At 43.7% G+C, this 26,128-nt stretch overlaps 1 protein-coding gene across 5 annotated transcripts in view; it reads left to right on the forward strand.

Moving 5' to 3' along the window:
- Positions 1–26,128, forward strand: part of PGAP1 (post-GPI attachment to proteins inositol deacylase 1) — a 1,221,194-nt gene that overhangs the window by 849,897 nt on the left and 345,169 nt on the right. For all 5 annotated transcript variants that reach the window (XM_056536018.1, XM_056536017.1, XM_056536020.1 and 2 more), the window contains one exon: positions 13,533–13,571. In XM_056536018.1, coding sequence (XP_056391993.1) covers positions 13,533–13,571 — 39 coding nt within the window. The remainder of the gene's footprint in view (positions 1–13,532; positions 13,572–26,128) is intronic.

Consider the following 26,128-nt stretch of genomic DNA (forward strand, 5'->3'; position numbering starts at 1 on the left):
ATATACTGTATACCGCCCAAAGGGGCTATAGGAGCAGGGAGTCCTGTCAGTCTGGTGACAGGATTCCCGGCTCCTGTATAGTATATATGGGTACACTATGCACCCCTGTATACTATACAGCCGGGGAGGTGAGTAGTGATGCTATACATCCCTCCTCACCTCCTTACACTCTGTGGCGCTCAGCATCCGACTCAGAGTGGTACCTGAAGGCAGTGAAAAAACTGCAACAGGGGACAAATTTGGCTGTTTCCACACACCAGGGAAAACGCCAGAAAAAACGCCAGAAAAACTGCCAAAACTCAGGAAAAACCTGTGGCAGTTTTTCTGGCGTTTTTGCTGGCGTTTTTTTAGGTGTACAAAAAAAACAAAGTGGAAACCTAGCCTAAGGAAGAATGGGCAAAGATACCTCAAACAAGAATTGAAAGACTCTTGGCTAGCTACAAAAAGCGTTTACAAGCTGTGATGCTTGCCAAAGGGGGCAGTAAAAGATATTAACTCTGGAGGGTGCCCAAACTTTTGCAGATGCCATTTTTTTGTTTTCTGTTATTTTGAAAGTGTAAATGATGGAAATAAAATCTTATTTTGTTGACATATTATAAGAATGTCTAATCTGTAATTTGATGCCTTTTGGAGATTTTTCCACCTTTCCTTGGCTTCTTTATGCACATTAATACAAATTTTTACCTGAGGTGCCCAAACTTTTGATCCCCACTGTACACAATATGCATTATATACCTTTCCGACTATTATAAATTTGCTTATATTTATTTTCTAACTGTACATAAGACTGTTTAGGATATTCTTTTTCTTAAGACTATGCAATCCTACTATAGCAATAGACATTTTATTACTGACTTATATATACATTTATTCTGTTCATTCTCTATATCTTGCAGGTAATTGTCCCTGAGTAGACCGCTGAGATCTGCACAACTGAAAGAAAGACATTAGACACTTATAAGTCTACATTAGCATTTTTATATACATTTATTACAGTTCTAGCCCATTAGTACCACATTCATCAACACCATGTCAAATAAACAAAAACAAAAGTATAGTTCTTTTTAGGTTTGCACACAACATCTTAGAGATTTTATCCTGTAATTTAATGTAGTACCCTATAAAAGTTCTAGGTACTGTAAGTCTTAAGAAGTTCATGGCCTCAGCCAGGTACATACGCTTAGGGATTTGGTTACTGTAAAAGTTCTTGGCAGGTTGCCAGGTGCATCTTCTTGAACCTTGCATTATCAACTGAAAAAGAATAGAGAGCAACAAAACCAAGCACACCATTCCCTTGACTTCAGTGAAACAATATCAATGAGGAAAAAGGCACTTTTTGCCCAGTGTGCAGGGAACTGTCCATTTCAGGCACGACAATCTCCAATTTTTCTAGGTTGTAACGTGGACCCCTCGCTTGTGCTCATTCTAAGGAGTTAAATGTGGTGTTCTAGGACATCCTAGACATCTTAAAATCAGATATGGTGGGGCTGATGGTTACCACCATCTGTATATACGCGGCTTGCACCACTGGGGTAGTGACTGTTGGTGCCCGTTGGGCCGGCCAGATGTCCGCAACAGCAGGAGTAGGCCGAGGCACATCTGTACTGGACTCTGTTGCTCCTCGACTTGCAGTGTACTTGGGAGCAGTGACAACCATCTCAGGTAGTAATGGCTCTTTCTTCAATCCTCCCTTTGCCTTAGGAGGTAACAGGCCAAAGGGATCAGAGTCCCAATCCTCAGAAGGGAAGTAAACAAAGGGGAGCTGTGTAAGATTCTTGGGACGAGTTACAGCTGCTGCCCATTCCCCTCTGGCACTCTGTACAAGGGTGTATTCTACCATCTCCCCGCTCACTAGGGAGTGTAGATGGTGTGTAAGATTACTTTTTCAAACTTCACAACTGTGGCTCCTCGCTTTACTAGGGGTGGCTCTCCAGGTCTGGGGTGGTCCAGCATCCAGATATAAACCTGCTCTAGATGCTTAGTGTCTTTTTTTGTGCTTGTTGCACTGCTTATGTTGCACTGCATTACGAAGCTCCTGCCTCCTCTTTTCCCTCATTTCTTCTACAATGGCAGCCATTCAGGCCTCTCGCTCAGCCCTCTCAGACAAGGCCGCAGGGATTGGGTGGATGCTCCTTTCCGGGCAGGTGCAGGAGGTACTCATGCATGTAACAAATGACTCTGGATCATCACCAAATACCCAACAGGGCAACGGGGGTGACTCAGGACGTGCTGCTGGCTTTGGAACCCTGGGCACTGATTCAGGGCTGGAGGGCGTGGACGGGGTAGAGAAATCTGCTTGCACCAAGGTACTCGTGCTTGATTCCCAGGATCCCTAGGTCCGGTGGTGTGTAGACAACCGCACTGGTGATTCCCCATTGAATGCATTGTTTATTCCCTGTAGTATTGACTGTATAGTAACAGTGCTGTAACAACCATATGTGTCGAAAGATACCACAGCACAGGCATGCCTGACATATCTGCCAACGCATGCTATGCATGAACTATGCTTTGGTAACAACGTACGTGGTATATCTGCTTGTTGTAACAGTATGCGGCTTACCTCCCAAGCTTAAACCACAAGGATGCATCCCACCAAAATACATCCAATACCATGAGACTACACCCACCTATGTGTCAAGACATTATTTCTCTGAAGGTGTGTCGGTAACAATAACTGTTAAACTCCCACCTGACTGCGGTACCGTGGGGATACAAGCACCTATATGTCGAGGTATTATTGCTCTGAAGACTTCTCAGTAATAACAATTGAGCCAACTGCTTCCCACCTGAAGATGTGTCAGGTACTGTGGGGATAAAACCACTTATATGTTAAGGTATTATTGCTCTGAAATGTGTCAGTACCAATAATTATGAAAATCGCTTCTCACCTGACGACATATCAGGTACTGTGAGGAATGTCACTTGTGTTGGCTTACTGAAAAGACCACTATGAGAGCGTGTGCACGACGATTATGAGCATGTGTAAAAGACTACTATGAGCGCGAATACCTTAGTTGACTACTATTAGAGCCTATACATGAATTGACTATTAAGAGTGTATACGTGAAATGACTACTAAGGGAGCGTATGCATGCAGTGACTACTATGAGAGCATAAACATGAAGTGAATACTATGAAAGCGTAAACATAAAATGACTATTATGAGAGCGTATACATGAAGTGACTATTATGGAAGCATATATATAAAGTGACAACTATGAAAGCGTAAGAATGACTACCATGAAAGCATATACATGAAATGACTACTAAGAGAGCATGTGCATGAAGTGACTACTATGGGAGCATAAACATGAAATTAATAATCTGAGAGCGAAAACGTGAATTGAATAATGTGAGCGCAAAAACATGAAGTGAATATTACGAGAGCGTATACCTGAAGTGACTATTATGAGAGGGTATACATGAAGTGACTATTATGATCGCGTATATATGAAGTGACACCTATGAGACCGTGTACATGAGTGACTATGAGCGCGTGTACATGAATGACTGCTATGAGGGCGTATATATTAAATAGCTGTTATGAGAGCGTATACATGAAGTGACTACTATGAGAGCATACACATGAAATGTCGCATATGAAATGCCTACTATGAGATCGTATAAATGCAGTGACTAGTCTGAGAGCATCTACATGAGCTGACGGCTATGAGAGCATATGCATGAAATGGCTACTATGACGTATACGTGCAATGACTACAATGAGATCGTAAAAAATGAGAGCGTATACATGAAGTGACAGCTAAAAGAACGTAAGATAGATGAGAGCTACTACTATGAGAGCGTATACCTGAAATGACTATTATGAGAGCATAAGAATTTCTATTATGAAAGCGTATACATGAGACGACTATTATGATAGCGGATCCATGAAGTGACAACTGTGGAAGCGTAAGAATGACTATAGAGTGTATACGTGAAATGACTATTATGCGAGCGTAAGAAATTACTACTATGTGAGCGTATGCATGAAATGAGGGAATACATGAAGTGACCACTACGAGAGCGTTAGAATTACTACTATGCGTATACCTGCAATGACTGCTATGAGAGCAAATACCTGAAGTGACTACTATGAAAAGTGTATACATGAAATGACTACTTTGAGAGCGTATACATGACATGACTATTATGAGGCGTAAGAATGACTACTATGAGCCTATACATGAAATGAATTATGAGACCGTGTACGTGACGTGATTACTATGAGAGCATATAAAATTAAATGAAGCTGTGAGCATCTGTGATATAATAGTGCTATGCGGACCTACTATATAATGCTATGAGTGTGCGTAATATATTATATACATATTGACCCCCGACCTACGATGGCCCCGACCTACGATAATTTCAACATGTGATGGCCTTTCAGAGGCCATCGCATGTTGAAGGCAGCATCAACATACAATGCTTTTGTATGTCGAGGCCACCGCATAAACGGCTATCCGGCAGTGCTGACTGCTTCAGCTGCCGCCGGATAGCCGTTTATGGTGCCCCGTGTGCTCCGGTGATGGTCTCCTACCTGTTCTCTGGGCTCCGCAACGTCCTCTTCACTATCCCCTCCATCGCCGGAGCTCTCCATCGTCGTCATCACGTCCCGCGCATGCCGTCCCGTCATCCAATAGGAGCGGTGTGCGTGCGTAGTGACGTGATGACTGCGACAGAGAGCGAGGATCCCGGGGAAGCAGAGACGTCCGGAGCATTGGGGACACCACGGAGACACTGCAACAGCGATGGAGGACGACATCCAGGACAGTGGTGACGGGTCCAGAGCGGCAGGGACAGGTGAGTACAGCTTCGTATACTTTACATTGCACGGATCCTTCAACATACGATGGTTTCAAAAAACGATGGTTCATTTGGAACGGATTACCATCGTATGTTGAGTGAACACTGTATATAGATACACATTATTAAAATGGGAATGGTTGGTGGTGATATTTACTTCCTGTTTGTGGCACATTAGTATATGTGAGGAGGGAAACTTTTCAAGATGGGTGGTGATCATGGCGGCCATTTTGAAGTCTGACATTTTGAATCCAACTTTTATTTTTTCAATAGGAAGAGGGTCATGTGACACATTCTTGGGAATTTCACAAGAAAAACAATGATGTGCTTGGTTTTAACGTAACTTTATTCTTTCATGAGTTATTTACAAGTTTCTGACCACTTACAAAATGTGTTCAATGTGCTGCCCATCGTGTTGGATTGTCAATGCAACCCTCTTCTCCCACTCTTCACACACTGATAGCAACACCGCAGGAGAAATGCTAGCACAGGCTTTCAGTATCCGTAGTTTCAGGTGCTGCACATCTTGTATCTTCACAGCATAGACAATTGCCTTCAGATGACCCCAACTGCAACTCCGAATTGTCCACCTCCGCAGCCTGCCAACAAGTACGCCCATTATAATAGCACAGAAACTCCCGCCAAACCAACAAATCTGCACGCATAGAAGCAGAAACTCTGATACGGTGCTCAGGCCGAGCAATACCTTTAGTAGCCAAAGAAAGGTGCCTGGAAAACACTCGTCCCATAGGCATAACTCAACATGCAAAAACCAGATGACCCAAGAGAACCTGAAGCTGCCGCAAGGTAACCTTATGAACACAACAAAAACTCACCACCAAATCTAACAAGCTCTGCAACTTGTCAACAGGCAATCGAAAAAACCTTGGAAACTGAATAAATTTCAATACCAAGGAAAGAAAGAACAGTAGACGGACCCTCAGTTTTAGACTCGGACAACGGCACCCCAAAACGCCCCATAAAATAATGAAAGGTGTCTAACAAAAACTGACAATGCAAGGAATCGCCAGAAGAAGCAACAAACAAAAAATCATCAAGATAATGGATAATGGAGCGACAGCCAGTTTCATATCGCACCACCCACTCCAAGAATATACTAAACATTTCAAAGAAGTGACACGACATGGAACAGCCCATTGGAAGACAAGAGTCAAAATAAAATTGCCCAGCCACTCGGCAACCCAACAAGTGGTAACATTCCGGGTGCACTGACAAAAGTTGACTCGATATCCGATTTGGCCATCAGAGCATTTGGCAACCGCCCTGTCAAAGGAAACCTAACACCCAGAGGCATCCTCCTTAGGAATACCATCATTCACAGAGGACCCTTTCAGATACGAAAGGTGGTGAATCAACCGAAACTTCCCTGGCTCCCGATTGGGAACCACCCCTGGGGGGGGACCCAGAAATTGGAGAAAGGGGGGGAGGAGGGGAAGAAAAAGGCCCAGAAATACAACCTAAGGGTACCTCCTTGCCAACTTTATCCCCCAACCTATCCGGCCGAACCCAGGCTGACTTCAAATTATCAGGAAAACAATAAGAGGGAGGAAGCAACAAAATGGGGATGGAAAAACTGTATGAAAAACGTTCAAACAAAACAGCATCCTCCTTGTTAGGGTACAGCTCCAACCAACGTGACATCATGCCCACGTCCACAGGTGTCTTTCCCATCAGTTGCACCCCTTGCCCTCGCCGCAGGCTTTGGCGGCCCGGGGACATTTGGTGGCAGCATGTCTTTCACCACAGGAGGAACATTCATGTTTATGCTTGCACAGGGAGAGGAACTTAAGGTGTACTTCGTTAAACAGCCAACAGGCGCCAGGTCGCCAAATGGCCACTGGCCCCGGGGTGCCCGGCTGACCAGTGACCCCAGACTGAAAAGGAGGGACCTTCTGCGCCAACATAAGACGCAAATTACTAAAACCCAGGGCCTAAGCCCAGGGCACAAGATTCCCTTAATGATAATACCCCCCTAAATATTAACCCCTTAACGACGGACGTATATTTACGTCCTCTGCCGGCTCCCGCGATATGCCGTGGAGTCACGCAGTGATCATATCAGTTCGGTCCCGGCGACCATCAACGGCCGGGACCCGCGGCTAATACAGGACATCACCGGTCAAAGCTGACCGCCGCGTCTGAAGCGAAAGCGAAAGTATCCCAGCTGCTCAGTCGGGCTGTTCGGGACCGCCGGAAATCACGGTGCCCCGAACAGCTTACAGGACACCGGGAGGGCCCTTACCTGCCTCTTTGGTGTCCAATCAGCGAATGACTGCTCCGTGCCTGAGATCCAGGCAGGAGCAGTCAAGCGCCGATAACACTGATCACAGGCGTGTTAATACACGCCAGTGATCTGCGTAAAAGATCAGTGTGTGCTGTGTTATAGGTCCCTATGGGAGCTATAACATTGCAAAAAAAAAAAAGTAAAAAAAAAAGTGTTAATAAAGATCATTTAACCCCTTCCCTAATAAAAGTTTGAATCACCCCCCTTTTCACATTAAAACCATATCGTTAATTACACGTAAAAAAAATTCAAAAATCCCAAAAAGCGTATTTTTGGTAACTTTTTATAGCATTAAAAAATGAATAAAAAGTGATCAATAAGTTAGATCAAAACAAAAATGGTACCGATAAAACTTCAGATCAAATGAGCCCTCATACCGCCCTGTACGTGGAAAAATAAAAAAGTTATAGGGGTCAGAAGAGGACAGTTTTAAACGTATACATTTTCCTGCATGTAGTTATGATTTTTTCTAGAAGTACGACAAAATGAAACCTGTATAAGTAGGTTATCATTTTAACCGTATGGACCTACAGAATAATAAGGTGTCATTTTTACCAAAATATGCACTGCGTAGAAACGGAAGCCCCCAAAAGTTACAAAATGGCGTTTTTTCTTCGATTTTGTCGCACAATGTTTTTTCTTTTCCGTTTCGCCGTGGATTTTTGGGTAAAATGACTGTCACTGCAAAGTAGAATTGGTGACGCAAAAAATAAGCCATAATATGGATTTTTAGGTGGAAAATTGAAAGGGTTATGATTTTTAAAAGGTAAGGAGGAAAAAACGAAAATGCAAAAACTGAAAAACCGTCCGTCCTTAAGGGGTTAAAACGTAACTCTTATTTCATGATATTGAGATAAGTGACAAGTGATTTAAAACCAAGTAATCAGCTCCAGAAGTATAATTAAGTGGAGGAATAAACACTCTGTCTGATAATTATAAGGGTCTGCAGACCCCTTATTATATCTGGAAAGGCTGGATTACTATGTTAAAAACACATTATTTTGCCGCCCTCTACTAGTTTCGACCCTTATAATTATCAGGCAGAGTGTTTATTCCTCCATTGACTTATACTTCTGGAGCAGTTACTTGGTTTTAAATCAATTTGAATCGTGTGCCCCTGGCTTAGGTCCTGGGTTTTAGTAATTTGATTTATATTGTGGTTCCTGACCCGCCCTGGGGATTAATTGTGTTTGAGATCATAAGACGCAGCCACACATCCGTGGCTTTAACACCCCAACCCACCTCAGGCTGTAGGGCCAACCGACACCGAAACTCCTCATCATACCTCCACCAAGCACTGCCACCATGTGCCTTATATGCAGAATATACAGAAACTAAATAAATGAAAAGCTCGGAACAACGGTCTGGGTGGCGCTGTCCCATAATACATCCCAAAACTGAAAAAGCCTGAAGCCAATTATTCATGGTTCTGGAAACCCTGGGTCTCCTATCCTGCAATTTGTGAGCAATTTGCCTACGCTCTCTATCCACAGTATACTGGTCAACAGACACAATAGACCAGTTATCCACATACTGGTTAGACCATATCTTTTCCTTGATGTCCTCCACCACGTGAACTCCCAGGGGACTGATGCCACAGAAAAAGGATTCCTTATGGACACCAGCCCGTGGGGGGGAGACACGCGACGAGAACCAGAAACCATAGGACGGTTCTCCAATTTTGCTAACAAAGCCCTAAGGACTGGCAACAAGTCACCATGGGGAGGACTGGGGATTAATCTAGCAGGTGGTCGGGACAGCCGGGTGGTACGGCGACCACCCGACCCTGAAACTGGGCCACTAACCCTGGGGGAGATCTGCAGAAGAATCAGCACCAGCAGCAACAGGAGAGCCTAATTCAGCCACAAGCCTTGACATAAAGCCTGCATCAGCCCTCAGCTGCTCCTGGAGAGCAGACAGCAGTAACTCGTCAGCCATGAGGAGAACACAAGATTATCCCATGCTGGTGAGTGATCAAAAGAAGGGGAGAGAAGTGCAGACGGGGGAATATATAACCCAGTAGGAGTGCTTTAGAGTCCCCTCCCCCTGGACAGGATGTTACCCCTAGTGGTTTGGCTGTTAACCCCCTTCTTCTCCCAACCCAGGTCCTGGCAGTCAGTCACCTAGCCCTAAGCAGGCCGGTGACGATCAGATCTGCGCGTATGTTACATACATAGCACTATGGCCTTTGTTGTATCCTGTGACCATGCCTGAATAAATGCTGTTGTATCCACGAGTGCCTCTCTGCACATTCTTTCTTTAGATACATAGCACTATATATAGCTGTAGATAATGTGGAGTACCGATAGTGTATGATATCCTGTATTATGCTACAGTGCTTGCGTTCTGCTACTTACAGTTGTACTTGGGGGCGGCTGGCTCAGCCAGAGTTCCAACTGCTGACAATAACCTAACCAGTTCCCTACCCAGAAATTATGTGGCACTGCGGGAGCCGTGAACGCACAATTTTACATTAGGCTACCGTTACCTCGATAACCGTAGAGAGGCACTGCTGACCCGGCGACATACGGCCATACGGCTGCAAAAGAAAACAAACCTGCGAGTCAGTCCCCCCATCATAATCGTCCCCGAATTATTTAAATCTACAGCAGCATGGTCGCTATCAGCCAACTGCAGCAGTGCGGGAAAGCTTGCACCTGCAATCGGGCCACGTCGGCAGACGACTTCACGACCCACGAGCAAAGCGTTGCCTCGGGCAGAGCCAGTGACCGCCTCAGTCCTCGCCCCACAATCCCCTCGCTCATCCGCCCGGCTCCAGCAACCTGCAGGTATAGGCAGCAAGCGGGCAAGTCACAACCTTACTTGAATCAACGCAGTGTTTCCAGAGATTATCAAAATTTCCAGAGATTTATCAAAATCTGTCTAGAGGAAGAGAGGTGAAGTTGCCCATAGCAACCAACCAGATTGCTTCTTTCATTTTTCCCAGGCCTCTTGAAAAATGAAAGAAGCGATCTGATGGTTATGGGCAACTCAGCAACTTTTCCTCTGGACAGGTTTTGATGAATCTCCCCCAATGTATCTACCTGTTCCTTTACATTTATAGTATTCAGTTATATCGATCACATTTACAAGCTATATGTTCCACTCATCCATGCAATATTTTATGTATATCTCTATAACCTTTGCTATATAGAATGAACATGTTCGCTATTATTACTGATGCTTGGTGTAATTTCCATTGTGAACAGACATAGATTTATATATTTCTTAATATTTTTTATAATTTTTTATACACTGTAACACTCACGCTTCTGAAGACAGGAACCCCGCTGGATGTGGATCCGCTGGACCCGTGTAGCAGATGACTCGGACCGTACCAGGGAGCGGAGTCTAAGGTGCCGCTGGTTTTCACCAGAGCCCGCCGCAAAGCGGGATGGACTTACTGCTGCAGGCGACACCCAGGTCGCTACCCCTGGCACGGCTCGACCACACAGACGGCTGAGGAGATGTGAGGCACAGGAGGGATAAGGCAGCTCGTAGTCTGGATAGCAGAAGGTCAGGGCAGGCGGCACAGTAGCATAGTCTAGATGTATTTCTTAATATTTTTATTTATTTTTTTATTCACAGACTGAGAGCCTGTCATAGATAATTTATACATATTTATAATCTTGGAGGTGTTCCATAAGTACAGACAGATGGTGGATTTAGTAGTCCACATCATGTATATTAAGCTGTGTAACAATTCTAGTGCGGGTCAGTTGTTCTGATCCATGCTATGTTTTGTCCCAACTCACAAGTCAGGATCTGATTATCCAATCAGAATGTATATATAGGTTGCACTTTGCATTGTTATTTTCATATTGCCTTTACTGAAGAAGGAACCTAAGGCGGGACAAAGAAAGACATCTAAATAGAGCAATATTTGCACAAGATACTAGCTTTAAACACTCTCTGAAGCAGCATATCAGTACCAGTACTGGTCCAACAGCCTGGGTTGGCACGCATTCACACTATGTGGAAGCAGTCAGGACTTACAGAGACCGGACACTGCTGCAAGCACACTACGCCCAGTGTGGTCCAGACTATAGCGAGAGACTTTAGGACATCTACGAGATACTGCTTCCGTCTGCCCCTGTACGGCTGGTCCACATCCAGGAGCGCTGGAGATCGTGATCTGTGCAAGAATCAGTCGCCACACCCACAGTCAGTGTACCCATTTTGTTTTTTTATACTTATTGAATGTGCAGTATCTATTGCCCAAGTAATATTTATAGTGAGACTAATGGTATGCATACCTTGGACTTTGTCTGATGTACAGCAGCTACTAAGAGCAACAGATACTATAAGGACTATAATTTCTTACTAGTACAGAGTTGCATTTCCATTTGAGGATTCAAATATTTAATTTTTAGCTTTAAATTTTTTTTATATTCCAATATATTGTTTGAGAATTGCTATACACTCATCCACAAGGGCCCTGTGATGAAAACGCAGCACATTATAGACTTTTATATATATCCTGTTGGTTATTTATTAATAAAGTGGTTATAATATTTTATACAAGCCTTTTTTTATATTCTACCCTTTATATATTTGTTTTAATTCTATTTATTGTAAGCCATATCAATAGGGTTTCTAGATCGCCAGTATACAACTTTTGTGTGTTACGGTTCAGTTTGTGCACAGAGGGTATTGGTTCATCTCTGGTCAGTGATTGCAAGCTCTTCCAATGCTCTTTTAACAGTTCACATGCATACTTTTTTATAGAGGTGGGGATTGTACTGGAACGAGGAGTAAAAAAATAATTTCCGGCTGATAACGCGAAGTTGAGTCATGGCTGGAGAATTCTTTATGATGCCCAGGCCAGATGAGGAAGAAAAAGAAAAGTACAGTGGTCCCTCAACATACGATGGTAATTCGTTCCAAACGAGCCATCGTTTGTCGAATCCATCGTATGTTGAGGGATTCGTGCAATGTTAAGTATAGGAAGCTGTACTCACCTGTCCCCGCCGCTCCGGACCGCATCCCGCCACTCCCGATGGTGACCCCGGGCCTCCGCTGGGCTCTCCTGGTCTTCTCCGGTCCTCTGCTGTCTTCCGCAAGGCCTTGCTGGGTTTGCGTAGCGACGTCATTACGCCGCTGCGTACGCCGTTCCTATTGGATGACGGGACGGCGTGCGCAACAGCGTAGTGACGTCACTGGATAGGGCCGAGAAGACACCGGAGGAACAGCGCTGGACCCGGAGGGCACCCCGGAGCATCGTGGAGGGGTAAATAATACTCACCGCACCACACAAGGAACATTAAGCTGCTATCCGGCAGCAGCTTAAAGGGGTTATCCAGGAAAAAAAAACTTTTTATATATATATATATATATATATATATATATATATATATATATATATCAACTGGCTCCAGAAAGTTAAACAGATTTGTAAATTACTTCTATTAAAAAATCTTAATCCTTTCAGTACTTATGAGCTTCTAAGTTTAGGTTGTTCTTTTCTGTCTAAGTAATCTCTGATGACACGTGTCTCAGGAAACGCCCAGTTTAGAAGAGGTTTGCTATGGGAATTTGCTTCTAAACTGGGCGTTTCCCGAGACACGTGTCATCAGAGATTACTTAGACAGAAAAGAACAACCTTAACTTCAGAAGCTCATAAGTACTGAAAGGATTAAGATTTTTTAATAGAAGTAATTTACAAATCTGTTTAACTTCCTGGAGCCAGTTGATATATATAAAAAAGTTTTTTCCTGGAATACCCCTTTAAGCATTTTGCGCTGCTGGATAGCACTTAATGCGATGGCCCCGACATAAAAAAGCATCGTATGTCGATGCTGACATCGACATGCAATGGCCTCTGAGAGGCAATCGTATGTCGATTTGATCATATGTCGGGGCCATCGTAGGTCGGGGGGGTCACTGTAAATGACTCCGATCAGAAGAGACGTCACCTGTAAGTCCCTACATGTAGCTGTAATCATTTAAATGGTCTGAAGAGCATGTGTAGAGCTGATATCTACCACTATATGGTCACTGTATGTGAGAATATTGATCTCTAACTTTTTATTCAGTAACAGTAAGGTGCAAAAAAGGGGTGCAAAAAGAGCGGAGCCAAGGGGGCATCAAAATGGGCTTTTTGCCTAGAGTGGCAAAAATCCTTGCACCAGCCCTGAGTATATAATAAAATGTAAGGACCGGTACAATTTAAATGCCACGAAACTCTTTTTATTATACTGATTTCAAATGCACAAACATTACAGGTTTCTCAGGACAAATTTAGGACAGCTGAAATACTATTGAAATAAAGATTATTGCTTGTTTTTAGAACTTTTTTAGTTTGTTTTTTTCATTCTTTAACAGACCATTTTAAAAATGTTTAGTTTAAAAGTTAGCGGTTTTTTTTTTTTCAGTTTCTTTGAAATCTTACCTATGGTATAATTTTGTTTTGTTTTAGGTAAAAATTTATACATCGTTTGTACAAATGCTAGGACAGGTGAGTTTAAATGTATTTTTCCTGTATTTTAATGATTGCAGAATATTACATATTTTATGCTTATTGATGTATATTAAAAGGTACCTAAAGTTTTAAAATACTTCCAACATGTTATAGCAACAAGTCAGAAGCTTTGAGAGGTAGGAATCTAGATGCTGAGATATCTACTAGAGATGAGCGAACTTACAGTAAATTCGATTCGTCATGAACTTCTCGGTTCGGCAGTTGATGACTAATCCTGCATAAATTAGTTCAGCTTTCAGGTGCTCCCGTGGGCTGGAAAAGGTGGATACAGTCCTAGGAGACTCTTTCCTAGGACTGTATCCACCTTTTCCAGCCCACGGGAGCACCTGAAGGCTGAACTAATTTATGCAGGATAAGCCATCAACTGCCGAGCCAAGAAGTTTGTGACGAATCGAATTTACTGTAAGTTCGCTCATCTCTAATACCTACCTTCCGATCGCAGAAGCAAATGGACAGCAGCAGGTCAGCTGAGCACAGTGCCTCTTAGTGTCCGCTTGGAGTGGTGTACAGACTTTCTGTAAATCCATATACCTCTCTGAGTAGTGACGTTGCCTGTTTAATTAAATGGTTGTTAGAAGTGTCAGCACCCATACCCCCAACTTCCTATGCAAAAGTTAGACTGCAGTCCAAACAGAAGTAGTGCAGGAAATCCAAGGGCTTTTATTCACCCATCATATAGGGATACATGCAATGTTTCAACTTTACAATTAATTCTTTCTCAAGCATGTTTGAGAAAGATTTCAGTGTGAAGTTGAAATGTTGCATGTATCCTTATATGGTGGGTGAATAAAAGCACTTGGATTTTCTTCACTACTTCTACTTGATGTGCTGTCTCTGACAGTACCAAAAAATGTGCTCCCTTGTCCTTGGATCAGCATTACATCTCCATCAAATCGGGCTTAGAGGACTAACATTTTGTGGAGCCTCACAGGGCACCAATACCAATAAAAGACTAGTAATTATTTTCCTGTATAGAGCTTGCCACAGATTGCTTGTATACCAGTTGGAACATATGTCACCATTTCTCTATAGTAAAAGAAGGTCCTAGAACACTTTTCCTTTGGCAGTAATTGAAACCTGTAGACCATGATAAAGTATAGAGTATAGTAGAGAAGTGTCATGCCTCTGAGGGGAAAGAGAGCATAACTGCTAAAAGGGGTTAGGGTGCGGGAAAGATCAGTTGTAGAGGGAGGGCTCCTGAAATAGCTTTGAAGCTGGTCATAAAGAGATCAATCTCCAGGGGAAAGAAGTAGAGCTGAGCGAACTTACAGTGATTCAATTCGTCACAAACTTCTCGGCTCGGCGGTTGCTGACTTTAGTCTGCATAAATTAGTTCAGCTTTCAGGTGCTCTGTGGGCTGGAAGAGGTGGATACAGTCCTAGGAGAAAGTCTCCTAGGACTGTATCCACCTTTTCCAGCTCACTGGAGCACCTGAAAGCCAAACTAATTTATGTGGTCTAAAGTAAACAACCGCCGAGCCGAGAAGTTCGGGACGAATCGAATCACTGTAAGTTCGCTCATCTCTAGAAAGAAGAGAATCAGTCACAAGATCCAGAATGGTACAAAAAGAAAAAGAGGATACACCATATAGCGCACACCCAAAAGGTTTATTATCAAAATTAGTTTAATTACAAAAATTATTAAACAGTACACGCCAGACAAAACACTTAAAAACACTTAAAAGGCATAAAGGCTACCACACACGAGGGGGGATCCCCAAAGGCACAAAGGCCACCACACAACGGGGGGGGGGGGACCCCCAAAGAGCCCCTCCCTGGGCACTTGCTTGTCTTTACATGAATATTACACTGTTCCTGTTAGCCTATAATACAAGAAATAAATAGATGGTATACTATACAACTTTCCTCACAGTAATAGTAAACATACAACCTGTATCAAGACAATGACCCTGATTTACTAAGAGTGGAGTGTTTATTCTGGAGTGATTTTAATATCACTCGTCTTTTTTTCTGGCTTATTTACTATTCTGTCCACATTTCGTTTTTTTTTCTGTTGCACGTTTTTTTGTGTCGCACTAGTCAATTGTGTCGCACAAACTCAGAGCTAAAGAAATTAGTTGTGTGAGTCAAAATGGTTTAGACTTGTTTGTTTAAAAAAATTCTCATGAATTAAAAGTATTCATGTGTTATAATTTTTAAAACATTACAACAATTATCCTTGTTTATCAGCTTGGGTGTTAAATTGATTTAAACCTAATATTGAAAATGTGTTAAAAAGAAAAAAAAATTAACTATCATAAAAGCATTCAATATTTTATTCATAAAAGTGTTGAACTGTACAAAATTACTTTCACAAAAAAACACAATGGCAAACAGTCCCTTGTTAGAAATCACTCAATTTTTTGAATTTCACTCAGCCTCTTGGCTGTCGGTTATTGTGTGAGGCAAACTCACACTTTTTCTTGAGTGATTTCGGAAGTACTCCGAGTATTTTTATGTTTTTATCGGTAAAACGCCCATTTTTGCATAAAACACGCCCATTTCAGAGTGAAAAAAAAACCACTCTGAGTGTTTTCTAAAGTGTAGGTTGTGCAACTAAAATCTGGTCGCATAAATAGTCGCACAGACGTTGCGACTAAAATTTTGGCTTGGACCTTAGTAAATCATTGCCAATAAGTATAATGCTGAAAAGGTGAGACTGAGGACAGCAGATGAAGGATAAACCAGGCATGGTCCACCATCCAGGAATGCAGAAATGCAGTGGTCAGGAACAGGAGCTGTTTAGAGGGGAGTTATGGCTGCTATGTAGTGGCAAGGCACCTCTAATACTGGGAGATATGTGACATTTTACTACCCATGACTTATAGAGGTTGTTGGTATCTTCCAAAACTTCTGCATTATTGTGGCATAGGACTCAACTCTCTGGCTCCTCCTATCCCCGTGTATTAGGTGATATAGTGAGTGAGGAGGCAATAGCTTATTCAAGCAATTCTGTTGTTTCCAGTAGTTACAGCGATAAAGTGCATGAGCTTTGTATGGTCTACTGTTGGAGGATACATCTGGAGATTTATATTGTAAGCAGTGGGGGCCATTATGAAACAGGGATGGACACTGTTATCATATGTCTTCATATCATCTTGTATCTGATAATGGAGATATATTACGAGTTTATCTGAAGTAAATAGGACCCTCATTCAAGGACATTCACTGATCCTCAAGACTAATGGAAACTCCTTATAGGAACAAATGTCATCGTGACTGTCCTGTGTAGTATTGCCTATATCAGCTATGTGCTATCTATGTGCAATTTGTGTCTTATGCACTGTTTCTTGGTATTGAGTGAAATAGTGTATACAAAATTAATATCTCCATTATATCTCTGTTCATAACCCCTGATGAACCGTATCTTTGTACGGGGAAACGCGTTGGGAGAAACTATGGGGATTGACCCATTAGAGTATCTTGATATTTGATAATCTTCAATCTGAATGGTTTGTTGATTTTAATATTTAGGACTTTTTTGTAATTTCACTACATACTTAATATTTTTAGCAAGTTTTTGTGGATACTTTAAATTGGAGTTCTATAAAGAGAAGCTATGCAGCCAGTTTGCCACAGCTTTCCAGCAGCAAACACTTGCCACATGGGGGTCCAGTCTCCTTTCTCTGCTGAGTCAATGCTCCGCTCCCTCTGCCAGCACTACTTCTTGCAAGAGAAAGGATCAGTAGCAGCTGCAGCACTGTCTTCACACTGGAGCACATGATGACAAAGTTTCTTCATCTGGCATTCTCCCCTGACATCCATAGTCATTACAAGGATGTAAACCACCACCTAAACAATCAGGTTGAGGCCTACCTCAGCAGTGCTCTTTCTCTGACAGACACCATGAGCCCAGACCCCATGTACTTCTGGGTCACCAGATTAGACCATTGTCCAGAACTTTCCCAGTTTGTCCTGGGTGTTCTGTCTTGTCAACCCTCTAATGTCGCTTCAGAGAAAGTTTTCAGTGCAGCGAGTGGCATCATCACCCCCAAGCAAACGAGATTGTCAGCAAGCAGTGTGGAAAATCAGACAGTAGCTGTTTGTTAGGGAACATTACTGAACCAGCAGCAGCATGAAGACCAAGGAGCTCAGCAATCAGGTCAGGAATAAAGTTGTAGTGAAGTACAAAAACAGAGTTAGGTTAAAAAAAAAATACCCACGCTTAAAACATATAACAGAGCACCGTAAAATCATCATCAGACAGGGAAAAGAATATGTCACAACAGCAAACCTACCAAGACAAGGTTGTCCACTCAAATTGACAAGCTGGTCCAGGAGAAATTCAATCAGAGAAGCAACCAAGAGGCTCATGGTAACTCTGGAGGAGCTTCAAAGATAAAAAGCTTACACAGGAGAAACTATTAGTCGTGGACTCCGCAAATTTAGACTTTTTGGATAGCAGCAAGAAGAAAGTGAGCCAAAAGAAATCCTGTTTGGAGTTTGATCCTGTTTGGAGTTTGCCTCATGCCATGCAGGAGAGACTACAAACTCTGCTAAATTGAGATTAAATGAAACTTTTTGGCTTTAGTTCAAAACTTTGTGTGCGGTTGACACCCAACACTGCCCCTCACCCTGTCACCCTGACCACACCATCCCCACATTGAAACATGGGGATACTTCTCTAAACCATATATAGGAAAACTGGTCAGAATTGATAAAAGATCGATGGAGACAAATAAAAGCAATCCTTGAAAACATTTTGATGCAGTCTGCAAAAGGCTTTAGACTGGGACAGAGGTTCATCTTACAGCAGGACAATGGGGGAGATTTATCAAAACCTGTTAAGAGGAAACATTGACCAGTTGCCCATAGCAATCAATCAAATTTCTTCTTTCATTTTTTTAAAATGGCTCTGAAAAATGAAAGAAACAATCTGATTTGTTGCTATAGATTAAATTTTCGTCTGCACAGGTTTTGGCATGGTAATGTACCACAATGACCCAGTCATAGCCCAGATCTGGATTTATTTGAAAATGTATCCCAAGACTTGAACTTATGCAATTTTGCCAAAACGAATGGACAAACATTTCCATCTCTTCATCTGCAAAGCAGGTAGAGACATACTCCAAAAGACTTGCAGCTCTAATTGCAGCAAACGATGGTTCTACCAAGCTTTGACTTTAAATGGGCACTGTCAGAATCATAAACTTTTTTATATGTTACACATCTTGGCAAAACAGTAAACTTTCTAATATACTTCCCCATACCATCCAGAGCATAATCCTGTCCAGCTGAAGAATTATCTATGTGCCAGCTAAAGCACAAACTGGGACAAAATCCATGAAGTGAGAGCGGGATCTGCACTCCTCTGTTCAGGTCCCTGTCCTGCCAGATGTCCTGTCCTGTCCCTGTCAGATGCCTGTCTGATTACAGATAGGAGTGGAGCTACAAAACACGCTACAGTGACTGGATGAAGAGATCCAGCACAGCTGACTCGGGGAGGAAGTGAATGCATGATGACTTAGGGACACACCCCTTCCTGAGCAGTGGACGTCAGAATGAGTAAGGCGCAGAATAGAGGGATTTGTGAGCCAAATACAAAAGCTAGACACATAATAAAGACATATAGAGCATCAACATGACCTAGTGCAAGGGTGGACGACCCCTGGGACACATGCAACTCATTGCATGCCCAGCACAGGCACTTGCTAATCCAGGACAGGAAACTTGTTGTGGGTCCCGAGGCAAGCGAGTGTGGCTTTCAGCTGTATGCGCATAGGCATACACAGTTGAAAGCTGCCTCTGAGTGTAAGCTGCTGGACCTGCAACCTACACAGAGTTGAGACCAGTGACACTGCCCCTCTGCCTCACTAATCGGCACCTGCACTGTAGAAGGAGAAGTACTTGGTCATCCTGAGCTGCGCAGAGATTGCTGCAAGGGACATGAGGTTAGTATGTTTTTCTTCTTTTAATTGCATCCTGCCATCTTGTGGAGGGGGGTTGAGTACCTTCCTACCTGCCTATCTGCTACTTACCTGCCTACCTACTTACCTACCTAGCTACTTAGTTACCTGATTACCTACATAGATAACTAGCTACCTACCTACTTACCTATCTAGGTACTTGGTTACCTACATACCTTTCTGGCTACCTACCAACATATTTACCTAATAAGGGCAGATCAATCTTCTTACCTAAGGAAGTATTTACCTATGAGTAACTACTTGCCTACTGCGAGGGATATACCTACTTAAAGGGGTACTCCGGTGGAAAACTTATTTTTTTTTAAATCAACTGGTGCCAGAAAGTTACAAATTTGTAAATTACTTATATTAAAAAAATCTTAATCCTTCCAGTACTTATTAGTTGCTGAATATACAGAGGAAATTCTTTTTTTTTTGGAACACAGTGCTCTCTGCTGACATCATGACCACAGTGCTCTCTGCTAACATTTCTGTCCATTTTAAGAACTGTCCAGAGTAGGAGAAAATGCCCATAGCAAACATATGCTGCTCGGGACATTTCCTAAAATGGACAGAGATGTCAGCAGAGAGCACTGTGTTCCAAAAAGAAAATAATTTCCTCTGTAGTATTCAGTAGCTAATAAGTACTGGAAGGATTAAGATTTTTTTAACCCCTTTAAGGACCTAGCCAATTTTCATTGTAGGAGCCGGACATTTTTTGCACATCTGACCACTGTCATGTTAAGCATTAATAACTCTGGGATGCTTTTATCTTTCATTCTGATTCCAAGATAGTTTTTTTTCGTGACATATTCTACTTTGTTAGTGGTAAAATTTTGTCTACCGTATATACTCGAGTATAAGCCGACCCGAATATAAGCCGAGGCCCCTAATTTCACCCGAAAATCCCAGGAAAAGTTATTGACTCGAGTATAAGCCTAGGGTGGGAAATACATCATCCCCCCTGTCATCATCCAGACCCCCGTCATGAACACCCTCATCATCATCACCCTGTCATCATTCCCCCCTTTCATCATCACCGCCTTTCATCATCCCCCCTTCATCATCACCGCCTGTCATCATCCCCTTGTCATCATCCCACACACCCCTTCATCATCCCCTTGTCATCATCCCACACCCCGCCCCTTAATCATCCCCTTGTCATAATCTTACACCCCCCCTTCATCCTCCCCTTGTCCTAATCCCACCCCCCCCTTCATCATCCCCTTGTCCTAATCCCCCCCCCTTCATCATCCCCTTGTCATCATCCCACACCCCCCTTCATCATCCCCTTGTCATAATCCCACACACCCCCTTCATCATCCCCTTGTCATAATCCCACCCCCCCTTCATCATCCCCTTCTCATTATCCCACACCCCCCCTTCATCATCCCCTTGTCATCATCACCACATGTCATCAGCCCCCCCCCCCCCCTTCATCATCACCGCTTGTCAATGTCTGATACAGTGGTCTTCAACCTGCGGACCTCCAGATGTTTCAAAACTACAACTCCCAGCAAGCCCGGGCAGCCATTGGCTGTCCGGGCTTGCTGGGAGTTGTAGTTTTGAAACCTCTGGAGGTCCGCAGGTTGAAGACCACTTCGGCCTTCGACATCATCCAGCCCCCCTCACCCTCTTTAGTTCTGTACTCACCTCCGCTTGGCGGGACTTTAGGGTGCGCTGGTCCGGTGCTGCAGGACTGTCCGGTGGGGAGGTCGTCCGGTGGGATAGTGGTTCCGGGCTGCCATCTTCACCGGGTGGCCTCTTCTTTGTGCTTCGGGCCCGGAATAGAGGCGTTGCCTTGACGACGACGCAGAGCGACATTGGTAATGAACGTCCCTCTGCGTCGTCGTCAAGGCAACGTGACTATTCCGGGGCCGGGCCTGAAGCGCGGAGAAGAGGCCCCCCATTGAAGATGGCAGCCCGGAACCACTATCCCACCGGACGACCTCCCCACCGGACAGTCCTGCAGCACCGGACCAGCGCACCCTAATGTCCCGCCGAGCGGAGGTGAGTACAAAAGTAAAGGGGGTGAGAAGGGGGAGGGGGCTGGATGATGTCAAAGGCCGCAGTGGTCTTCAACCTGCGGACCTCCAGAGGTTTCAAAACTACAACTCCCAGCAAGCCCGGACAGCCAATAGCTGCCCGGGCTTGCTGGGAGTTGTAGTTTTGAAACATCTGGAGGTCCGCAGGTTGAAGACCACTGAGGGCGTAGAATTCACTCGAGTATAATCCAAGGGGCGTGTTTTCAGCACGAAAAATCGTGCTGAAAAACTCTGCTTATACTCGAGTATATACGGTATACTTGCATCATTTCTTGGTGAAAAATTCCATAATTTTATGAAAAAATTTTGCATTTTTGAAGCTCTCTGCTTTTAAGGAAATGATATATTGATTCACATATACAATATGTCTACTTTATATTTGCATCATAAAGTTGACATGTTTTTACTTTTGGAAGACATCAGAGGGCTTCAAAATTCAGCAGCAATTTTCCAATTTTTCACAAAATGTTTTTTGAGAGTGGATTTGAAGGGCCTTAATATTAGAAATACCTCATAAATGACCCCATTATAAAAACTACACCCCTAAAAGTATTCAAAATGACATTCAAAAGGTTTGTTAACCCTTTAGGTATTTCACAGGAATAGCAGCAAATTGAAGGAGAAAATTCTAAATCTTCACTTTTTTACACTGGCATGTTCTTGTAGACCCAGTTTTTGAATTTTTACAAGGGGTAAAAGGAGAGAAATCTTCCAAAAATGTGTAACCTAATTTCTCTCGAGTAAGGAAATACATCACATGTGTATGTCAAGTGTTCAGCGTGTGCACTAGAGGGCTCAGAAGGGAAGGAGCAACATTGGTATTTTGGAAAATGAATTTTTCTGAAATGGTTTTTGGGGGGCATGTCACATTTAGGAAGCCCCTATGGTGCCAGAACAGCAAAAAAAAAAAAAAAAAAAAACACATGGCATACTATTTTGGAAACTACACCCCTCAAGAAACGTAATAAGAGGTACAGTGAGCCTTAACACCCCACAGGTGTTTGACGACTTTAGATTTGTAAATTAATTTTTATTTTTTTTTTTTACTAAAATTATTTCCCAAATTTTACATTTTAACAAGGGTAATAGAAGAAAATGCCCCCCAAAATTTGTAACCCCATCTCTTCTGAGTATGGAAATACCCCATGTGTGGACGTCAAGTGCACTGTGGGCGCACTACAATGCTCTGAAGAGAAGGATTCACATTTGCTAATTTTGCTGAAATGGGGGGCATACTATTTTGGAAACTACACCTAACAAGGCAGGTAACAAGGGGTACAGTGAGCCTCAACACCCCACAGGTGTTTGATGAATGTTCATTATAATGGGATGTGAAAAGGAAAAATTTGATTTTTATACACTAAAATGCTGGGGTTACCCCAAATTTTTCATTTTCACAAGTGGTAAAACGAGAAAATGTCACCGTAAATTTGTAGATACATTTCTTTGGAGTAAGGACATACCTCATGTCTGGACGATAGGACGTCTCCTGTTCTCTTAGGAGCAGGAGCGCAGTCAGGGCCTTGAGCTTTGCATTGCTGCCTATGGAGCCAGAACAGTGGGACATTACATGGGTACACTAAGTAACTAAAGTGGGGTACAGGGGACTGTAAAATAATAAAACAGGTTATGTTCCCAGAATGATGACCCAGAGCATAGCCAAAACTAAAAAATATGCCCACCCCAAACCCTATGCTCTGAATCAGTGGTCTTCAACCTGTGGACCTCCAGATGTTGCAAAACTGTAGTTTTGCAACATCTGGAGGTCCACAGGTTGGAGACCACTGCTCTGAATCATCATTCTGGGATTGCGATGTGTGTGGCCGTCCCTAACCTGTTGCCTCAAATGCGCACCCCACTCAGGTGGAGAGAGAGGCAACATAAAAAGTCCCCGATGATAGTGACTCACTGACCCAAGTCCCATTTTTGGAAAAAATACCCCCAGAGGTCTTATCAGGTTTTTCTTTTATAAAAGAGTTTTTGGGGGCAATTTAGAGGTTTTATGGGGTTAAAATTTGCAATGTACTCTGGACTTGGTACATTGGGGTCAAATTATGGAAAATTTAAATGAAAAGGGAAAATGTAGTACTCCATGGAAGTGTGATACTCCCTGAAGCAATCCTTAATGCAGAGGCCTGGATGATCGCGGGAAGTGTCACATTGAGTGGTGGTATCCTTCCGTATCCCCCTCTTGTAACACACTGCATCTTTTCTGGGTTCGTCCCTTCTTTTCAGTGCGGGGGACTTCACCTGGAAAGTGTTGGCCTGGGATGATCCTGGCACCTATAACTTCAGTTCCTTGGGAAGTCCGGCCTGCTCTTTCCCGGTGGCCAAAGATCAGGACCTTTAGGACTTCTTGGAACTGGAGGAATATCCCTGTGTTGCCAGCGTACTGGGACAGTACAAAAGAGTTGTACATGGCAACCTGCACCAAGTGGACCGCAACTTTTTTTGTACCATGCCAGTGTTTTCCGCATGGCGTTGTATGGCTTGAGGACTTGATCAGAAAGATAAACTCCCCCCATATAGTAGTCCAGAATACAATCGGGCTTGAGGACCGGTGTTGTGGTACGTCGCACAGGGACAGGTGAGCTGCCGTTACCATGAATTGTGGTCAGCATAAGGACATCCCTCTTATACCTGAGCAGCAACAGGTTTTCATGGCTAAGGGCACAGGACTCACCCTTGGGCATATGTGTCTGCAGAAAATTTAGAGGGAGGCCTCTTTGGTTTTTCCACATGGTCCCACAAGCGGATGTGGATCTGGCGGCAAGGGATGTGAACAGAGGGATGCTGGTATAAAAGTTGTCCACGTAAAGGTGGTAACCCTTATCCACACAATGGACACCCAAACGATTTTCCCGCTAACACCCAGTGTGGGGGGACAATCTGGGGGGTTCAATACTGGAATCTCGTCCCTCATACACTCTAAACTTGTAAGTGTACCCGGAGGTACTCTCACAAAGTTTATAGAGCTTCACGTCATACCGCGCCCCGCTTCGAGGGAATATACTGGCGGAATATGAGTCTCCCCTTAAAACTGATAAGAGACTCATCTACCGAGAGCTCCCTGAGGGGTACATAGGCCTCCAAAAATTTGGCCCCAAAGTGATTGATGACTGGCCTCACTTTGTAAAGCCAGTCATAGGTGGGATCACTTCTGGGTGGACATGCCTCATTATCAGTGCCATGACCATACTGTAAAGCGGGGTCTGGTATAGGACATACCCGCTCCAGTACTGTTTGACACTTGGCTTTTTGACCAGGCCCATATGCAGCACAAGGCCCCAAAATGTCCTCATTTCTGCTGCATCAATGGCGTACCATTCATTGGGCCTGGCCAAAACAGAATCAGGGTGGTGGGCGATGAACTGCTGGGCATACAGATTCGTCTGCTCAACCATCAGATTGACAAAACTGTCACTGAAAAAATAACTGAAATAGTCAATTTCAGTGAATCCAGAATTGTCAATCCGGAGTCGCCAACAAACTCTGGAATCCGTGGCTGATAAGCCTCTGGGGGTCTCCAGACAGATTCACTGGAAGGAGGGGGGGGTTAATGGGGGGGGGGGGGGAAGTATGTGTTTGGTGTTAACTTTATCTATAACAGTGTGTGATTAAAAATCACACACCGTTATATAGGGGGGGGGGGGGGGAGCTGTGGCCCAAAACAAAAGTGGAGCAAATCGCAGTGCCCTGAACCCCTAATAGGGCCCGGGTCACACTGAAAAAACTTTTACTTATTGTGAATCCTACCTTTCTCTGGGTTTTATTCTGTCCCTGCTCTATGGGGGCTTCTTGTCTTCTGAGGGGGCTCCGATCTCGGCAGAGGGGGGGGGGGGGGTGGGGTCCCTGGCTTCCTCTAGCAGCTCTGACCACTGACTGAACTCAGCCATCCGGAAGAGCTGCGGGAAGATGCTGTTAACCCCTCCCCTGCCGGCTGCTATTGGCTGGATGATCTTCCAGCCAATAGCAGCGATCTTGGAGGGGTGACGAAATCGCCACCTCCCCATAGATACAGTGGGTGATGGGGGGTGTGTCCTACACCCCCGATCACCATGTATCTCCGGGTCACGCGTGACCTGTAGACCCGAAGCGCGGCAGTTCATTGGTGTGGTGATCGTTGGACATGGGGGGGGGGGTCTGATGACCCCCCTCGGCATTTGCAAGGGGTGCCTGCTGATCGATATTCCCACGGATGTACGCGTATGTCCTTGGTCCTTAAATACCAGGGAGCTAGGACGTATGCGTACGTCCTTGGTCCTTATGTAGTAAATAACATACTGTTGGAAGAAAAGTTCCACATAATGTGACAAATAGCTCGTTATTGGCCCAATCCTGGAAATAGTAGGTCTCCCGGGAGGTTTTTTCTCATCCTTGTGGACTTTTGGTAAATAATAACGGGGTCTGAAAGTTTTTAATGTTTAAAAATTCACTTTCTTGTCTGTTTAAAATATTGTTACCTATGATCTTGAATCAAATTAGTATATTCCTTATAAATATTTACAGAAGGCTCTTGATTCAGTTTCCTGTAATATTTCTCATCTGATAAAATGTGTAAGGATTCAGTGTATAATCCTGAC

Source organism: Hyla sarda, chromosome 8 (genome assembly GCF_029499605.1).
Source record: "Hyla sarda isolate aHylSar1 chromosome 8, aHylSar1.hap1, whole genome shotgun sequence".
Taxonomy (NCBI): Eukaryota; Metazoa; Chordata; class Amphibia; order Anura; family Hylidae; genus Hyla; species Hyla sarda.